Genomic DNA, 21,093 nt, shown 5'->3' on the forward strand with positions numbered 1-21,093 from the left:
GCATCTGAAAAATATTGGCAGCAGTGCAGATCAAGGCACAAGAATAACATGTTTCCTATGAAAAGTTCTTTTAAGCAAATAACAAACGACCTTCTGCAGCAACTGAAATTTCCAAGTGGCATGATGTTACTGTTCTGATGCTTATAGCCAGTGACAGTTTTTCTGAGTTTGCCGATGAACACTAGTCAGTCAGGACCTGTGGTCTTCAAGACTCACCTCCACATACATAGCACTGCAGTAATCCAATCAGCAGACGACAATGGCATGGATAACGGGTAGAAGAGTTTTCATTAGAACTGATTGTATAATACAAAAAAATGCTCTGTTATTTGTAGTGTCATATTATTCACTGTTCTTGACAACTAGACCACACAGCTTATTTGTGTAAATGTCTGCAAATCACACACATTTCACAATTTTTTCCACAAATAATTATTCCACTGGAAGTATGTACAGGAAATGCATGCTATTGAGCATCCTTCGGTCATTGTTCTTGTATTCAAACAATTTTAGAGTGCAGAAATAAAACCAAATGACTTAGGTGACCGCATCACACAACACAAATAATTAATAGCCAACAGTCAAAGCGAAGTTGATAAGCACACCCTATGCTGAAATTTGTATAGCACAACCAGAGGTTTCCAGACATGGAGGAAATTGTAGTGTAGACGCCGCTGCACACCCATTACCGTCACCTGCACCTTCTGAATTCACCATCGCTAGTTAATTTCCCGAAGAACTTTAAATGTGTAGTTGTTTCTTTTTCTTGTAGAACAACTTATTATAAAAGGCAAAACAAAATAGATAGACTCTCCAGCAGTCCAGTGCCTTTCCACACCATGCAGAAACCGTGGTTCATTACTGACTCACAGGAATGCAGTATTTGAGATGTGGAGTTTGACTTAGACCTGATGTGATATGGAGTTTAAGAAATATGGGAGGACCAGTGATTGTGGGCATGATGAGTGAAAAATCTTGGAATCAATGGGTATGCCGCCATGACAGACTGCACTTCCCTGAGACCACTTCTAGCTGTGCAGGGCTAGCAATACCATGATACTGCTTTTAAGGTTCTTATGGCAATCTAAAGTTTTTGTGAGACTGACATAGAACACTACTTGCCCTGTGTGCAAAGGAAAAAACAATTAAATAGAGGGTTCTGGGGAGGCTTTTAAGGCTAAAGTAATTATCCAGTAGCACAAAATACATAACTTTGATGACCCTCACCTATGATGGTAGCAAAGCGACTTAGTACACTAAAATGCTTAATGCTTTTGTGCATTGACCTTCTATTTTCTGAAGTTGAAGAGAACTACCAGGTTTGGATCTGAGCTCAAAATGTATATCACTGTATGTTTGCTTGGGGGAGGATTGATGAGGGAAAATAGAGAGAAGACAGAGAAAGAGAGAGAGAATCTGTGGGCATTCCTATGTCTTTTACATGGTGCAAACTGAGGAGACTGTTTATTAGCAGTGCTATGGCTGTGTACAAAGCTTTACTTCTTATATTGCTGCTTTTGCTAAGCAGGTGTCAGTATAATATATACATTCTATACCCTTTATAAGGCAGTTTGAATGTGCCAATAATGGTTTTGTATCATGAACTCTTATATAATTGGGAACCAGCCATGTTTACTATCACTTGAACATAACATCATATCCGAGAGCTTTCCTGTAGATAATAGCATATTTTAGGTATAAATACCCATCCTTAACATTGCAAAAAAAAAATTAATATAGCACATTAGGTCACAAGTACCTTACCCTGATTTTACCAGTCATGTAGTGTACAATGTGTGTTCTATCATTGGGCCAACTGGAGCGCTAGATATGAGAGATGATGGCAGAAAAACAAGCTGTTTTTCTGGATTAAATGTTGTTTGAAGATTGTACTGAAATTGCTTTAATGAAAAAGCATCCACAAGTAGTGCCTACAGTATTAAATCTATAAATGAAATGCTAAGGATCAGATTTAATGACCCATGTGAAGGCTTACAACAGGCTGTAGCAACAGCTCAAGGAGTTCCCTACAGGGTTGGTGAAGAGATAAAAGTAGACCCCATGCCTCTCTTGTATCATAGAATCATAGGACTGGAAGTGACCTCAAGAGGTCATGTAGTCCAGTCCCCCGCATGAGGCCTCTGTAGGCTTCAAGGAGGAGGATGGTGATGTAGAAACGACTGATGTTCCCTTTTCTATACAGGCAGGGGGAGTTCCTCACACAGTGTCTATCACTTAGCCTCAAGTGCCACATATAAATGATAGAACACATTTGACTGGGAACAATCATAAACAAAAGTGAAATTCTACTCCTTTTTGTCTTTGAGCAGGCTCCCTGGTATGGCTTGTAAAGATGCTGGCACAACCAAAGTGAAAGGCAGGTTGGCATGATTTCTTGCCTCAAATGTACCCTGTCTGGATAATGTTAAGTTATCTCTGTTAGAAACAGCTTACTCTGGGTCCTCATAAATGTGTGTGAAGAGCAATTTTTTGTTTGAAATGAACCAGATTGCAGTTATCTTTACAAAAAAATCCCAGAGGAGGGTAACCCCCAACATTTCTACAAGGCTTTCATATTAAACAGGTTGAACACTTGGCTATATTATCTATATACTCAGTATATTTTCTGAGGGGAGGGATAGTTCAGTGTTTTAAGCATTGACCTGCTAAATCCAGGGTTGGGTGTTCAATCCTTGAGGGGGCCTATTAGGGAGCTAGGGAAAAAAGTCTTTCTGGGGATTGGTCTTGCTTTAAGCAGGGGTTTGGACTAGATGACCTCCTGAGGTCCCTTCCAAACCTAATATTCTATGATTCTGAGAATATAGATTTCTTGGGCAGTGAAGTTTAATGGGTAAGGTTTGTACAATGTGTCTTTGTATGATCACGTGCTGAAATCTGCTTTTAAATTAAGAAAATGAAAGAACAAATTTTTTGAAATAGAGTCTTGGCCGCTGTATTTATTGAGTGTTGTTTGTGCATTTTCTAACTAACAAATTATTTTCCTCTTATTTTCATGCAGTTGATTGGTTTTGTGTATGCCTGTTACGTGATCAGTGTTTTCATGGAAGAAGAGGACAGCTGTAAGTACTGATACACATCTACTCATGTCTGGGGTGAGACTTAGTCTTGCAATAGCCAAGTATAGAGACAAAGAACCAAATTTACAAAATGTAGCCTTCATTTGCACACAGACAATTTTGTTTCTGCAAACACTCTCATGATAGAATTATTGTGTGCAAAACCCACCTAGATGGATTTTGTGAACTACCACAGCCACATTAAAGCCGTATTGCTCAAAAATGTGAGCAAGAGTGTGTGTATCCAAGGTTTGGTATATGTAAAAACAGCTTGGATTGAGGCCTCTTTGAAAATGTGTCCTGAAGATATTTAACCTTGGGTTTAAAAATGACCAGAGGGTCAACAGTGACGTTAATGGTAGGGTACTGGACAAGTCACATTGGCAATGAACAATACACCTATCATTGCACTGCAGTGGACACACTCACAGTACTGTTACAGCCAATAGACACTTGAAATGCAGCTCTCACATTTTAAATTTGCCTTTAACAAGAAAAAATAAAACTAAGTAGTTTGCAAAGTTAGGAAGGAAGGAAGGAAGACCCTATAAAATAAGTATTGATCAAAAGCCAGTAAGGAAGCTCTTCAAAAACCTGAATATGAACAAAACAGTCAGTCCAGCTGATGTGTGTGACCCCCAGAGTTCCCAGAACTGTGAGTCAGCTTCGTACCCCCTGCGTCTAGTTGAAGCTGAGTGTCAGCGCCCTAGCACCACCAGCGTTTCAGCCACTCAAGCACTCTCCTCTGGGCTTATGCCAGCCCTTCTATTGCCTTGCACGTTAACAATCAATGCATCCCAATCCCTGAGTCCCTTTGAATTGTTCTCCTGTGATATTTAATCCTTGACTCACAGAAATTCCAGATCTTCTACACCAGGGATTGGCAACCTTTGGCACGCGACCCATCAGGGAAATCCACTGGTGGGCCGGGACAGTTTGTTTACCTACAGCATCCGCAGGTTCAGCCGATCACAGCTCCCACTGGTCATGGTTTGCTGTTCCAGGGAAATGGGGGCTACGGGAAGTACCAGCCAGCACATCCCTTGGCCCACACTGCTTCCTGCAGCCCCCATTAGCCTGGAACAGCAAACCGCGACCAGTGGGAGCTGCGGTTGCCTGAACCTGTGGATGCTGCAGGTAAACAAACCATCCCGGCCTGCCAGCGGATTTCCCTGATGGGCCACATGCCAAAGGTTGTCGATCCCTGCTGTACACCCAAAGGTGTGCAGGGCACCCCAGTTTCCCCTTAAACCAATGCTCCTGTAAACCACACAGGACTTGTGAGCCCTTAGGATAAAGCAAAGGTAGGTTTATTTAAGAAAGAATAAAGATTTAACTAGAAACAAGAGAGTGGTGGAAACAGTAGTAATGATAGAAAATAAAATATAAAATGTGAACCTAGGTTTACAATTATCAATAGTTGCCTTTCTTATCTAACATAGTAGATTTCGTCCCAACGTTCAGTCTAAGACATAATTGTCTGGTTTCTCAATAACAAAACCAAATAATCCAAACATTCATGAAAGCACCCTGCTCTGCCAGGGGTTTTCCTCTGTGAATGGATTGAAAGTGCCTTTCATAACCCTCTTTTATACTGAAAACAGTCTTTTGTTTCTGGTTGCAGGCAGGGTGAATCCCTGCTTTGTTTCAGAGTTTCTTTTTACTGTTAAGTGGCTTTAATTGTCTGTCACTGATTTATGGTTTTGCATTCACTTTTCTGGGATGTGGCAAGGGTGGATAATAAAATCTTGCCTTTACCTCACCAGCTGACTAGGGAGAGGTGACAACTTCCTCTTACTTGAATGGGTCATCATCGAAACACATTACTGCCTGGTGACTAATCTCTACTTCAAGTCCATAAGGCATATTTTCAATATAAATATATTATTCCATAAATGTTACCCGGAAAATACATCTCACAATCATTAGGAGTCTTGACAAATTACACGCTTTCTGTAGATATCTTACATGTTGCTCTTTATGGATAAATATCCTGTAATACATGTTTCATATAGTGAGTTTATCAAGTCTGAGGTGAGAGCTGTTTGCAAAGAACAGGAGACCCTTTGCCAAGGAGTCTCTGAGTCACAGCATTTCTAAGGATATTATAGGAATTAGCTAACAAACTTTCTGTACACCACACAACTATCTTCATTATTTTTAAAAGCCCTGGAGAACCACAATGATACTCGAAGAGTGAATAAAAATTAATGTGGTACCAGCCTTTAAAAAAAGAAAGGAAGAGTAGTCCTGGCACTTACTTTCTCATACACAAATACTTACATAGTCTAACTTCACCCTTTAGGAAAATAATGTAATAAATGTCAAGAGAAAAATCACTAGACAGCTAGAGTGTAAGTAGTAAGCAACAAACATCTTAGAAAAACTAAATCTTGACAAACTTGGTTGCTTTCTTCAAAGAACTTCATGAAATTCATTTGGATTTTAGGAATGCATGTGATAATGTCTCACAAAATCGTATTGAAAATTGTAATTCAAATTAACTGATGGAAACTGCCATATTTTGCTTGAAAACTGTATGAAGGACCATAAACGAATTGTAATTACATAGTATAAATAGTAATATATTTCACTGAAGGGAATTCTCTATTGAGGTGCAACATGCATGAGTCTAAGGCCAAGTCTACTTAACATCTTCTTTTAGGTCTGGAACAGAGAGGAAATAGCAATACTAAGTTGGGAAGAGATGCAAATATCAGAGAGACAGATATAATACAGAGACTCCCAAGAAAAATTACAAATATGGACAGAGACTAACATAGTGAGTTAGAAAGATGGAAGCTGGGGGCAATAACCTGAAACACATGTTTTGAATGTTAAGGAGAAACCCAGATAACACTAATTCTGAGAGACATTTAGGGATGGTAATGACCAGCAAATTAGTAATGAGTGTGCAGTGCAGTGTGACCACAAAAAAGCCATTGTGTTTTGAGGTGCATAAACAGAGTTCTTGTTTAATGGATCATTTGGGGATGGAAGTGGGGAGATAATAATTGTCCTTATATATATGGCTGTGATAGGACTGCACCTGGAACATTACATTCAGATCTGGGTATTTCATTACCAGAAACGTAGCAGCAAATGTCATAGAATAGAAACATCAAATGATTAGGGCTGTTGGATGCACTGATTAGAAAGGAAGTGTCCATCAACTTTTTTATTAATAAGATGCTTCACGCACTCGGACCTTTGAAGACTGGCTCTTTACTTTTTGAGTAAGTAGTTTTCTGTTCTCATTATTGCTCAATCCTAAATAATAGTGTGCTTCATATGGCAAATGTTTTAGTGATGATGTATGTAAAGAAATGCATAGTTGTCTCTCACTAGAAAATAGAAAATACTATTGGAAAGTGTAATCACCTGCTAAAAATACTATACCATTTGTATTCAGCACCTGACGCAGGTTTATAGTCAAGTGCATTAGCCTTGATCCTACTTCACAAAACTCATAGACATCTGCAAAATTAGAATTAACTCTGGACTGCTCTTGCAAGCTGCTGAGTATTTCATGGTGTGTTACATCAATTCCCTTTGACAAAATGGAAAGTTGAAGGTTTGTCAGTTTCAGAGTAACTGTGCCTGTATTCCCTCTTTGTGGTCCCTCAAAGGCACATGCTTAAAGGTTTCCAGCTCCCTGCTATCACCTCTCTTGGGGGTAGACCCACATCTCTCTCTCCCTCCTGACCAGGGTTTCTTAAGGCTGCACAGTTCCCTATCTATACTGTGAGATTCCCTGCAAGCCAGACTGCCTAAAAAGGCCAGCATTTGTGCTTTGTTTTCTCTCTTATGGCTATGAACAGTGTAATTGCCAATAATTGCAAGTCAGCACACTGCTCTTTCTAAGCAAGGATATTTATTCTTAAAATGAAAGCATTACAGAGAAAACATCAAAACACTAAAAGAACTTGCATGTGTGCTAAAAAGCTTACCAGAGGTAACCCCCACTCTAACCTCAGGATCTTGTAGGTGTCAGTCCTTCAAAACCCACAACTGGATTTTTCCTATGGCTATAGGTTCACAACTGTCTCATATTCAGAACCAGAACAAGCTGGGAAGTTCAGCCATTTTTTTATACATCTTGGACCTCTGATCACCAGTTTCCAGGAACAGGTAATCAGTAGACAATCACCCGCTTCTCAGGGTGTAAGTTCAAAGGCTGGATTGTTGCATAATCAGAGGTAGGATATTTGCATTAACCTCTCCCTAGGTATCCTCCATGAAATCCTCTTACCACTTATTGTGCCCAAAAATTCTAGTCTTGTCTGGCACATTTTCAGTATAGTCATTTGAACTCCCAGGTCTCACATCTGTCATATTCCTCACCCCCACACAGCCAAAAGAGGTTACATACAGTCCCAGCCCACAATAATACATAAACTGCCCATTTAATATAATAGACCCCAAAGATATTTAATTTAATACGGTCTCTCAAGGATATAGCAGGATACTGCCATACCTATCATAAAGGCCACTCAATACTTCACAGGCTCAGATCCTAACACATTTAATTAGGGTGCAAAATACAGCACGTGATACAGAACACAAAAACAGCCTGGGTGCATGTGTTTTAGAACTTTATAGAGCTCAGTCAGTTTTTGCTTGTCTTCACTATATACCAAAGACAAACAATGTTTTGTTGTCAGATGCAAATGGCAATTTTACATATCCAGTGAAAATTTATTTTAATTTAGCTCTCCATTGGTGTGCTTTGGCCTTTTCACTTGTTAAGCTATAAATTTTCCAAATTCTCTTGGGCATAGGCTAAAATTTTACTAGATTTTCTCAGTCACCAGAACTACATCATAGGTTTTCTTTCTCTGATGTACTTTTCAATACTAAGGGCTAAATTCTCACAGAGAATTTGGTCCTGTTTATTTGAAATAGGTTCAAGACACTTTCACAGTTACAAAGATCTTTGTTACAGCATTGCAGGCTAGCAAAAAACAAAGCAAAAAAACCCCCCCCAAAACACTGAGCAACACTATATTTAAGTCTAAGATAGATGCATATTAAGAAGGGAATTCAATAAACATATTTTAGTCACCCAAAAGTTTGGACAATGTGTCAGTGTGGCTGAATTTGTGTTTATTATTATTTTTTTTGCCAAATCAGTGGAAAAAGTCTTTCAGACATTTAAGAATAACAGAAACAAAAGAAAACATTTATATTTACTTATTAAAATGCATTTTAATACTTCTCGTTCAAATGATTGACAAGATGAGCTGGTCCTGTTGTAGATGAGAATGAGATCTTTTCCACTGTTTTATAATATATTTTTAAGATGATAATCTCAAGAAACAAGACTTAAAAAAATCATTTTTCAGTTCAAACCATCAAGGATCTTGCAATTATGAGGGTGATATTTTTCTATTAGTATTTGAAAATCTAAAACTCTAGCAGAAGGCTAAAAGCTACTGATGGGTATCCAAAAAGCTTGATGTCCAGTTGAGATAAGCTCCCCAACATTTGGATACGTATCCACACTGTTTTTATAAACCATTCAGATCTGCAAAACTGAGCTACATATCTTGCCGAACAGGCACTGTTGCATCATAGACGTGGATTTGACACAACAGCCTTTTCATGACATTTTGTTGCTTTTGCTCTTGGCTGGAACCAAGCTACTACTTTGAACTGAAAAAGAATTTTAAACAATGTGAATTAAATGTGCTTTATGACTTTTTAATTTAGAGCAAAGGTTTGGATTGGTTCTTATTTTTGTTGAATCACTAGTAATTCTACTGTTTGGAACACTGATACTCTCATTTACTTCCTGTCAACATTTGTTTACTGTAGAAGTAGCTCGCAAAACTGAGCCTTCATTGGTACTTAGAATATCAGGTCTTTTTTCAGCAGCTCTCATTGGTTTGTGGAGACAATTTTACTTCAAGAAGTGTCACTGTTTTGCCAAAGATGTCTTTCAAATTTCAAAATCTTCCTAAAATTATCTCTGATTAAACTCTAGCAGGAATATAGAGAATTTTAGAATTTCTTCTTCACCTTTGCCTTATCTTGTCAATTGGAGTCTATGGCACTTGTTCTTCATCTGCAAGTGTTCTTATCAAGTGCATCTTCCAAGCTGATACCAGCCTTCTTCATATCCTCCTTCAATGTAGCAAACTGCCACTTTGGGGTCTTCCTCGTGGGCTCTGCCTCATAACTTCTAGATCTTGTACTCTCTAGCTCACATATCATCTTATATGACCCAACCATCTCAGTCAATACTCCCTGGGCTTTTCTATGATGGAGGCTCTACCTGCATCATGACTCACATCATTTCATTATGTAGCCTAGCTCTCATCTTGCCCAGTCTTCACCTGAACATTCTCATTATGACAGCATGAAGTAGTTCTTCTCTCTTCCTCATTGGCTAGCATTATAGCCCACACTTCATAGCTAGTCTAATCATAGACTCATAGAACTGGAAGGGACCTCAAGAGGTCATCTAGTCCAGTCCCTTGCACACAAGGCAGGACTAAGTATTATCTGGACCATCCCTGACAGGTGGTTGTCCAACCTGCTCTTAAAAATCCCCAATGATGGAGATTCTACAACCTCCCTAGGCAATTTATTCCTGTGCTTAACCACTCTGACAGTAGGAAGTTTTTCATAATGTCCAACCTAAACCACCTTTGCTCCAATTTAAGCCCATTGCTTGTCGTCGTATTCTCAGACGTTAAGAAGCAAATTTTTCTCCCTCCTCTTTGTAACAACCTTTTATGTATTTGAAAACTATTACTGTGTCCCCTCTCGGTCTTCTTCTTTCCAGACTAAACAAACCCAATGTTTTCAATCTTCCCTCATAGGTCATGTTTTCTAGACCTTTAATCATTTTTGTTGCTCTTCTATGGACTTTCTCCAATGTGTCCACATCTTTCCTGAAATGTGGCACCCAGAACTCGACACAATACTCCAGTTGAAGCCTAATCAGGGTGGAGCAGAGCGGAAGAATTATTTCTCATGTCTTGCTTACAATGCTCCTGTTAATACATCCCAGAATGATGTTTGCATTTTTTGCAGCAGTGTTACACTGTTGACTTGTATTTAGCTTATGATCCACTTTGAGCCCCAGATACCTTTCCGCAGTACTCCTTCGTAGGCAGTCATTTCCCATATTTATGTGTGCAAGTGATTGTCCCTTCCTAAGTGGAGTACTTTGCATTTGTTGAATTTCATCCTATTTACTTCAGACCATTTCTCCAGTTTGTCCAGAACATTTTGAATTTTAATCCTATCCTCCAAAGCACTTGGAACCCCTCCCAGCTTGGTATCAACCGCAAACTTTATAAGTGCACTCTCTATGCCATTATCTAAATCATTAATGAAGATATTGAACAGAACCAGACCCAGAATCGATCCCTGCAGGGCCCTACTCATTATGCCCTTCCAGCATGACTGTGAACCACTTGTAACTACTCTCTAGGAACGATTTTCCAATGAGTTATGCACCCACCTTGTAGTTGCTCCATCTAAGTTGTATTTCCCTAGTTTGTTTATGAGCAGGTCATGCGAGACAGTATCAAAAGCCTTACTAGATTCATAGATTCATAGATTCTAGGGTTAGAAGGGACCAATGTGATCATCTAGTCCGACCCCCTGCACAAAGCCGGCCACAGAACCCTACCCATCCACTTCTATAACAAACCCCTAACCTATGCCTGAGTTATTGAAGTCTTCAAATTGTGGTTTGAAGACCTCAAGCTGCAGAGAATCCACCAGCAAGTGACCCATGCCCCACGCTGCAGGGGAAGGCGAAAAACCTCCAGGGCCTCTGCCAATCTGCCCTGGAGGAAAATTCCCTCCCGACCCCAAATATGGCGATCAGCTAAACCCTGAGCATGTGGGCAAGACTCACCAGCCAGCACTCAGGAAAGAATTCTCTGCAGTAACTCAGATCCCATCCCATCCAACATCCCATCACCAACCACTGGGCATACTTATCTGGCAATAATCAAAGATCAATTGCCAAAATTAGGCTCTCCCATCATACCATCCCTTCCATAAACTTATCAAGCTTAATCTTAAAGCCAGATATGTCTTTTGCCCCCACTACTACCCTTGGAAGGCTGTTCCAGAACTTCACTCCTCTAATGGTTAGAAACCTTCGTCAAGATATACCACATCAACTGCTTCCCCACTCCCCATCCACAAGGCTTGATATGCTGTCAAAGAAAGCTATCAGGTTGGTTTGATACAACCTGTCCTTGACAAATCCATGCTGACTATTATTTATCACCTTATTATCTTCTAGGTGTTTACAAATTGACTGCTTAATTATTTGCTCCATTATCTTTTCAGGTACAGAAGTTAAACTGACTGGTCTGTAATTCCCTGGGTTGTCCTTATTTCCCTTTTTATAGCTGGGCACTATATTTGCCCTTTTCCAGTCATCTGGAATGTCTCCCGTCTTCCATGACTTTTCAAAGATAATTGCTAATGACTCAGATATCTCCTCACTCAGCTCCTTGAGTATTCTAGGATGCATTTCATCAGGCCCTGGTGATTTGAAGACATCTAACTTGTCATGGTCTTATACTCTTTGTTCTTTAGTTTACTTGGCATGTTCTTTTATCACAAAGAATTTCCATCAACTCCCTCCGTTTGTGTCAAGTGTTCTTCTTATGACTCCTAACATGCTCATCGACATTCCCATCATGGCTCAACGCTGACCTGAAATATTTGAATTGTTGCATAGACTTTAACTCAATCTCATCTAGCTTTACTAGCATCTCCTTTCCCTCTCAATGAAGCAGAGCATGTGTTTCATCTTTTGTCAACTGATTCATCAATCATTTTCTTCTAATGCAGCCCTCCATCATTCTAGGTCCCTGTGAGATGGTGCATCAGTGGAACAGCACCCCCTCTTTCCAGGTATGGGGTCCCCCGGGCTCACATAGCCTAGCAGAGCAGTCATCTATTCCCAGTGCCCAGGAGGCTGAAAACACTATGTTTACTCCCAAGTCTGATCATCAGGGGGTTAGTAGGGAAAACTAGGCCCACCCACTCTAGTGGATTCCAGCTCAGGGCCCTTGAGCTAGATAAGCAGGATCAGGATTCTTCAGTGACCTGAGATCCTTCCTACCTTTCCCTGGATCTCTGCAGGCTCTCCAGCTTGTGGGACAGTTCACCCCCTTATGGGCTGTTGTTTATGGGTGGCTCTTTAGTAGTTTGCTGGCAGGAGCTCCTTTCTCCAGCCTCCTCACTTCTTTGGTAGCCACGCTGCCCTTCTACTTCCCAGCCCTTTTATCCTCTCAGCTGCTGTGAGGCTGCCAGTCAGCAGTGGCCAGTAGTGCCTGTATTAACCCTTTGGTTGCTGAGCTAGCATGGTGTATGGACACCCCATAACAGTCCCTTTCCAGTTTGTATTTATCATCGTGGCACAACAGAATGTAATTAGTGAAAAGCATGCTGCATGGAGCCTCTCCTCTGATCCCCTTGGCAAGGTGTCCATTACAATCATAGATAGGAATGGGCGTAAGGCTGATTTTTTTGACCCAGGAGTACACTCACAGTGAATGATTCACTGTAGCCACAGCAACTTCTCAGTACTCTTATGCTACCCTCATACATATCCATGATAATCTGAATATATATCTATGGCAAGCTGAGTGACTGCAGGCATCACCATGTCAATTCCTTAGGAACTCTGTCATAAGCCTGTTGTAGGTCCACATACACTAAATGCATTTGCTTTCATTTCTCCCTATACTACTTCTGCAATATTCAGGCTGCAAACACTGCATCCATTGATGACCTTCCTGGCATAAACCCAGATTGGTTGTTACTTACTTGCTGCTCCATTTCCTTGCAGAGTCTTTTCTCAATAATTCTTTCCAGCCATTTCATTGTGTGACTCATTAACCCTCCCTGATGTTCATGAATCTCAATCCTTTCCACTTTGTCTCTTATATTCAGGCAAAGTGCACTCTCCTTCTGTTCAGTATCTCAGCTACTTCCCTTGATATCCCAGTCATGTTCCTGCATTCAGGGATGACAGACCTAGTTCTTGGACTCATTTCTTTAGCCTTTGCCCACTTTCCACAGCTGTCAGGTGAATCAGTTGCACTTTGCTTCCAAGGGATACCCTAGCACTGTACTTACATACTTCCTGAGGATGAAGACCCATAGAGCATGTGTGATTGTCACAACATTTACAAGCTGGCTGGCCATGCCTGATATTCTTGAGCTCAGAGTTCCTTCTCCTAGGTGGATGGCCTGCCCTGGCTAACAAGACCCACCTGCTCGGAGAATATTGTTAAAATGTATATGGCATAAAAGGACCAAGATAAGTGCAGCTACTTTGTGTAGTCCACCCTAGCTATTCCAAATATCATACAATAGTATCAAGCCAGCCAGCTCAAAGCAATAGCGGATTGGGCATGCTTTAATCTATCCAAACACTGGGTCTTTGTTGAATAAGAAAACTGATGCAATGTAAATATTGCTCGGTTACCATGGATTAATAAAAAATCATGCCCTCCAGAAGTGTGCACATAGCCTCTGGCAAAGAATGTTCTATGGGTTTGTGTGAAAGGGAACATGCAACACCAGTGCTGCCTAGCAGACTGGCAGGTCTGCGGCAGGTAGTCTCCTCCCTGGCATTCTCCCTTTTTCATTACAGTTCTGTCTTGTGAGTCTGTCCCTTCTTTTGTGATTCAGCCCTCTAGCCAAGTCACACATTCCTGTCCACCCCTTCCGCAGTACACAGAAGAGAGTCCAATACCAGGGAAGTCTTTTGGTGCCTGCAAGGGTTTCAGGGCTTTCTCGTTAGTTCAGGGACTTGGGGTCTGGTCTTTTGAGCATCCAGGGTGTTCTCCAGCTGGATTCCCTGCCAAAAGAATGGCTTCTATTGTTGTCCCATCCCCATCCCGATTTTTCACACTTGATGGGACTCTCTTTTGTGTACTACAGAAGGGATGGACAGGAATGTGTGACCTGGCTGGAGGGCTGAATCACAAAAGAAGGGACAGACTCACAAGACAGAACTGTAATGGAAAAGGGGGAATGCTAGGGAGGAGACTACCTGCCGCAGACCTGCCTGTGTTGTCAGGTCTCAAGCAATAAGATCTCCCTCTGAGCTGCTCTGCCTCCAGCTTGTACAGCCTTTGCCAGTGGAAAGGCAGTGGCACCTGGGCCCAGAGCTGCTTCTTAACCCCTTGTTCTCCAGGGCGGGGTTTTTATATCCCATCACAGTTTGGGATAAAACTAGAGATAAGAAACTCTTTTCCTTCACCAATTACATCCATTTCAAATAAATAGATTTTCACATGAATTACAAATGAGAGAGTTTTAAAGATTGGAAAAGCCGTGGAATACATAAGGTTGGCCAGCGCTTTGCCAAAGAATTTTTTCTAACTTATTTAGAAATCAAAACCAACCCACTCTCCCATGGTATCAGCATCTTCAAGATAGGCATTTTGTTTCTCAACTTTCTAGAAAATTTGTATTATATACAGAAATCTAACTTTTATAGAATCAGTGGCTTCTGGTCAATAAGGAAACAAACAACAACAAAAAACTAAAACTAAGTTATATCAGCTTTAGCAGACAACTTTCCTAACAAAGAAATTATTTGACACGGTGGGGAAAGGATTTGGATAGACCAGTTACCTCAGAAGAATGGGCTTTAAGGTGGAGAAGAGGCCCTGCAATCTCAATCTTTTGCATGATAAAAGAAAATGCCTAAGATACTCTGTCAATGGTGCCTTACACCATTCTGATTAAAATATAAATATATTGATATAGATTGAATGGGATAAATGTTGGAAAAATTGCTGTGTAAAAGGTGATTTTAATATATGTGTGCAGCATCTCTCCTCTCTTTGGAAGCTTTGGTTAATGTAAAATATTGCAGCATTTGGGCAGACAATAAATCCTGAACTATTTGAGATTCAGACTCTCCCTAATTAAATATTCTCTGAATTATTTTGTGCACAAAAGTTAAGCCTAGTTCTTGGACTGAAACCTGTCAGGCAGGCTTAAACATTAATAACGGATTCCTACTTGGTTGCTAAGCATTGCTTAAATGGATTTTGGGGCTAGCACTTCAGCTGATGGACACTTTCTGAAGGGTAATAAATGCTTGAGGAAACACTTATTTCCAGCTATTGCTCTTCTTACTTGTGTTTCAGACTGTAGTTAACTTTTACTCAGAAGGAAGATGATTGCAGGTCAAAGAGAATGAAAAGGAAGACATGTAAAAGACGTTTTGCTGTAGTGGGGTTAATACTTTCCATCATTCATCCTAATGAAAAGTCTATTTATATCTCTTCTTTTCATTTTTTTCATTTCTTCCTTTGTAGATCTCTCAATCTACATGAGCCTTTTGGAGAGACTAAAAGATGTGAAATCTGTAATCATAAAAACCTGTCACTATCCTGTTTGTAAATCATTTTCTCTTAAAAAATGAACTGAGAAGCTTGTCACCAGCTTGTCAGAGTTACTGAATGTTTTTTAAAAAGTGGAATCTGGAGGCAAAACAAAATAAATTTTTTAAAACATGATTAATCTTTATAAATATTTTCTTAGTGGAACAACTGATAACATTTCATTACCACTAAATGCTCAGTTGCAAATATAACATCTGCATATGTCTAAAAGGGATAGCTCTGAACTGTATGTGCATCTCATGAGATGGCAGTGGGAGTTCAGTTGCGTTTAAATGAAATGAGTCAGGAAAAGGATGTGAAGCAGAAGGAATAGATTTGCCACAAAACCTCCAGTTGTGATTCAACATTTGTTATACAGGCAATACCGAGAACCAAATGGTTAACCAAAGGAAATTCAAATCTCTCCTGTATCTGAGCAGAACTACAGGAAACTTCCATTGTCCAAGAGACAAAAGCATTATCCAGACAGCAACACCACAAAGCCAAAATTAATAACTGAATAGTAGAATATTTTATATCTGTTCCCTCTATATCAAGGCTATTGTCAGAGCTAACATATTTTGAGAGCTGAATCTGCTTTTTTTTTTCCCCTCTCATAAGGCTCTTTTTAATGGAAAAGTTTCATTATACTGTAATCTCTAGTAAAGAAACAGCCAGGTTGCATTGCTAGACTAGTATATTAATTAACACATAATATATTATTACCCACACTAAAAAAAACTATAACATTGTACTCTATGAAATATAACATTTCATTTATGCACACCATTGAACATCTGTTGTGAACAGTCAAATGAGCAAGAGGTTTATTTCCTGACATTGTTTAATATTTACACAGTTATACAGTAGGTGATAAACTCCCTATGAATTCACTCTCTTTTGGGGGAGGCAATAAAGATGTGGCAATGAATTCCCAAGGACTTGGCAACATTTAGCAGTAGACATAATTCTATTAAGATTGTGCTGTTGTATAGGGGCCACCCCATGAATTTTTCACAATGTACACACAATTGAACTCCCTCATGTCCAGCCCCCACCCCAGCCAGGGCTCCCTGCCACCCTTCCCCTGGCTGGTTTCCCAGTGGGCACACACTGCAGCTCCCAGGTCTTGAGGCTGTTGCTGAGAAGTCCTGCAAGCAGAGCAGCAGGGACATGGGCATCTGGAAGAGAAACAAAGCTGGGTAGGCCCCCAGGACAGAGCCTTGGTATAGGAGTCAGCCCTATGGCAAGGGAGAGGAGCTGCAGCATAGGTCACCCCACTGCCCACTCAGGTTTGGCCCCATCATGATGCGAGTGGGGTGGCAAGACCAAAATTTAGTGAGTAGGGTTGCACCCTTGTGCAAGGGAGTCACAGCACTGCTCAGAAGGGGCTGCAGGGCCAAACCTGAGTGGCATTGCAACTTGCATGTTCCAGGTTGCAATGCCACTCGCTCAATTTTGGCTCCACCCACAATTACAAAGCCCATTGGCACCATGCATATCCGCAGATGTTCCCTGATATTGTACGCTAACTCCCACCACAGAGCATTTCCCCAGTGTGTCTATATTGCTTTGAAAACTTCAATTGTCCAGTTTCCAGATTAATAAATATTCTGTGTGCCTACTCATTAAGGCTTGTACATTTAAATACAATGATGGTATGACCTGGTTTAACTGTACCACAGAGTTTAGAGATACACTAATCAGAGGGACATCAGCTGATACATTGTGGATCTGATGTTGGGGAACTGGATAAATTATCTTGTTCTCTATTCAGGTTACCTGCCTGGGACTAAGTAGAACATCACCAATCACAATAACGTTTGAATCCCATATTGGAAATGTCCGGCCCACAAAGTTCCACAATATTTGCCTCTCCAGCCTTTGCAACCTGAGCTTGACCTTACCCCCATTGCCTCAGCCATACTGTGCCATTTTGGATTTCATCATCCAAGGTGAACCCACATGCCAGCAACGCACTTTGCTGTACATCACAGTGACATAACCAGGTACCTCTTGGAACAACATAAGGTATCTGTGGCTTTCTAGAACCCCCTGTCCGTCCCTACCCCCCCCCCCCCCACACACACACACAGCTGTTCTTACCAGCATCTGAAGATGGGTGACAAATTCTTTTAAGATGCAGCTCACTAGGGTTGGTTCCAATGTCCCTATGAAATGGGCACTATATATGCTTAATGCCTGACTTAACCCTGAGGCCACGAGTGTCACTGACACCGTACGATGGATCCACGTCTCATTGACATCACATCTTTTCTTACTATAATAAACATTTGAGTAGCACTGGACCCTGCACCAATCTATCTGTCATGAACTGTGCAGTTATTTGGAATCCACTATTATATCATCACACCAACTGGAAGACTTCGTATGGTTGAATCCTTTTGAAATGCAGTCCTCTAGACTTACGTTTTATTAGAAGAGAATTTTCATCATAAATCAATAGTTACTATATTGACATTGTACAGAGATGACCAGGAAGAAGGCTGACTGCATTTCAGCTGTGTTATATATGACACGAACCATAAGTATCGCAAGACACTAAACATCCTAATTAAACTTATTGGAAGCAGGAGGCTTCTGAAACTTTCAAAACAGTGGCCAACAGTTCCTAACTTAAACAATCATTAGGAATCTGTGAGATGCTTTTAGTATTATAATGACAGGCAATGAGGAGAAACACAATGTGTCGTTAATGGCTAATACTTGAATATGCTTGACTGACCATCACAAAAGAATGATAATAGGCTTTACTAGCTGGCACTGAAACAACATTGTTGCTGCCAGATTTAAAGCATTCCCCTGGGTTTAGAGTGTTTTTATAAGACAACAGTGACAAGCTGTATTTTAGGAGGCTTATATGGATACTTGTATCTTTCTGAGCTGTCTGCACCAGAAACCTCCAAAGATTAACAGTTGGGTCAGCCAAGAGCATGACGTACTGTTGAAGTTGGAGGCAGGATGAAATCACATGTCCCCCAGGAGTGCCTTGAGCTGTGATCAAGCGTGGGTGGACTTCTCTGACTACGGATGAAATGCTTTTTTTGTTCCATGGGTTCTACAGTTATTGTCTGTTTGGAGATGAAGTGTGTAACCTGGCAGTTCTCAGATATGTTCTCAGGAGCTCCAGGGGCCCATGGAGCATCTGCTGGTGCTCTGTGAAGAATCGTCTGGTAATATGGTGCTGGCTGCTCCCCCTTGTTTCCAAGTGTTAAATAACATGAAAGACGGTTGAAAATATTTAACTATTTTGGTAATAGCACTCTTCCATTTAAGCAGTTGCTGTAGTTGCAGATGTTTATGTGACTGTGAATGTCATGGGAGATGAAACATGAGATCATGAATGCAGAGGTGTCCATCAGACACACTATCTTTTGAGACTTGGGTCATGAGATGAATATTTTTGAGACACCCTGGTCTTATCAATGACAACTTTTCTGGAGCTAGTTTTCAAGCCACAGCTCTGGTAGATTGTTTTTCATAGCAGTCTAGCACCGCTGGTGAGGAATTGTGTGTTCAGCTGGAAGCTGATTCATACCCCACATATTTCCTGTGCCACTTTTGCCCTCCTTTACCGGCCCCACCTTGCTAATACAAAGGATAAATCTTCTATGATGACCTTGAAATCCCTTTGATGCCCTCCTGCCCATCAGTAATGCCCTCTTGCCCCAAGTACATGATGCTTATGCATCACAAGATTAACTTGAAATCCAGAATTGCTCCTAGACTAAACTGACACAATGCATTCTGAAGTAAATAATGAAGACAAACACAGCAGGGGCCATTCCGCTCCTTAAATTATCCCTTCATGTTACTTTATTATTTACACTGAAGAAGTATGCAGTAGTATCAACCAACATCAGGATCCAATTGGTGTTGTGGAAACACATGGATAGATAAGTTCCCAGCAGCCAATAGCAAAATCTCTGGGAGCTACACAAAATAAAAACCAGTTTAACACTATCAGCACTAAAAACACTTCGTGAAATCCTGGCCCTGCTGAAGTCAATGGTAAAACTCACATTGATTTCAATGGAGACAGTACTTGACTCTCTTATTCTACTTCAAAATAATGGACTTGCACTGTGACTCACCACTTCAAAAATATCATAAGTAAAAAACTCAGAAAAGAAACCTATTTTAGCCTCTGCCCTGCAGGTCAACAGGCAGATTGGATAGGGTATTCTTCAGCTCCGGTTCTAAACTGTAATGCAGTATTGCTGTGCACTATTAAACAATTGCTGGGTTCTGTCCCAGTAGTGACAAGGAGGTGGTATCCAGACATGCTATAAAAGTGATCCCTGCATAAAACTGTGGTGGGGCAGATCCTCACCCCAGCCAAGAAGGAGTTAAAGCGCTCCCTTGTGCGCAATCAGAGCAGCCAGGAGGCTTGTGGAGACTGGAGATAGGCAGGTCCTTAGAATAGAGACTCTCTGCTCAGTGCAGGGCAGCACTCTGAAGGAGCAGAGCTGTAACTCAGAGCTCCCTGAGCAGTGGTTTCTGACCAGGGAAATGGCTTGAAAGCCTAGGTCTCCCTGGCCCTCTCAGAGAGTAGGTGGGCTGACATTTTTCTCTTTTTTTCCCTCTCTTTGGCTCCTTGAAGACCTAGCACTCTGCTTTTTGTGGGCTGTGAGAGCATAGTGAGTTTCTGTTTGGACTTCTTTAACTTCTTCCCACAAGAGGGAGACACTGTGAACCTCTAGAGGGCTGTGTCCCAGGCTCTAAAACAGGAATAGTGCCCACTCTTTCCCCAAGGGGGTGCTAAAGAGGTATTGCCTGCTATAGTGTGTCTTTAATAGCCACATGCACAATAAGGAGCAGTGCAGGGTCAGATATAGGATATAGCACAGTGCCATATTTCAGAGGGGAGCCTTGACTCTGGGATGTGTTCCATGGCAAGGAGTCATTCAGTTAGAAGAAACACACAAGCTGGTAGCCCTTTCCAGATCATTATGTGTACATAGGTAGATTATGGTCAATGACAGGGAGAATGGCAACATCAAAAAGACCCATTCACACACACACATGTTCTAGAAGCTCATCAAGAGAGCACAAGCTACCTGAAAAAATGAATCAAAAGACTTGGGAAAATCTGCCTGGCTTATTCTTGCCAAAACCATTCTTGCCTGTGGTAAATTATTTATGTACATCTTCACTGCAGACTTGACTCAGGCCTTTACTCAGGTGTTGGCCCTAAGACCCCTCCCATCCATACTGATTTAAAATGATTCTTTAAGCCAGGCTAGTTGTCCCAGCTGTGGGATGGGTTAGAGCTCAGGTGCCCCTTTCAGTAGGGCTAGTAACCCACCCACTTTGCAGTGAGGATGCACACTGAATCACTGGAGTGCTTGTAGTTGTCCAGTGCCTTCCCACAATTCCCCCTGCGTGCCCAGAAGGACACACAAGCTCTCCAAAAATTCATTGAGAAATAATCATAAAGCAACTCAACTTACTGCAGCACAAAGAATCATTAGTCATGCTCCCAGAAGTCCTAGGAACACACAGGGGTGAGTACACACTAGGGAGGACACGGTAATATGGGTAGGTATTTATGGCTGCTCACACCCAGGCTAGGCTAACCCAGTTGTTCAGTTGTGTGTGCCAAT

The 21,093-nt window shown here is 41.1% G+C and overlaps 1 protein-coding gene across 3 annotated transcripts in view; it reads left to right on the forward strand.

Moving 5' to 3' along the window:
- Nucleotides 1-21,093, forward strand: part of NKAIN3 (sodium/potassium transporting ATPase interacting 3) — a 564,816-nt gene that overhangs the window by 513,260 nt on the left and 30,463 nt on the right. For 2 of the 3 annotated variants that reach the window (XM_050941362.1, XM_050941360.1), the window contains exon 5: nt 3,020-3,080. In XM_050941362.1, coding sequence (XP_050797319.1) covers nt 3,020-3,080 — 61 coding nt within the window. Of the gene's footprint in view, nt 1-3,019; nt 3,081-15,400; nt 15,516-21,093 lie in introns of those variants that run through there. The other variant, XM_050941361.1, reaches the window with a different exon arrangement.

The sequence above is a fragment of the Gopherus flavomarginatus genome, chromosome 2 (assembly GCF_025201925.1).
Source record: "Gopherus flavomarginatus isolate rGopFla2 chromosome 2, rGopFla2.mat.asm, whole genome shotgun sequence".
Lineage (NCBI taxonomy): Eukaryota > Metazoa > Chordata > Testudines > Testudinidae > Gopherus > Gopherus flavomarginatus.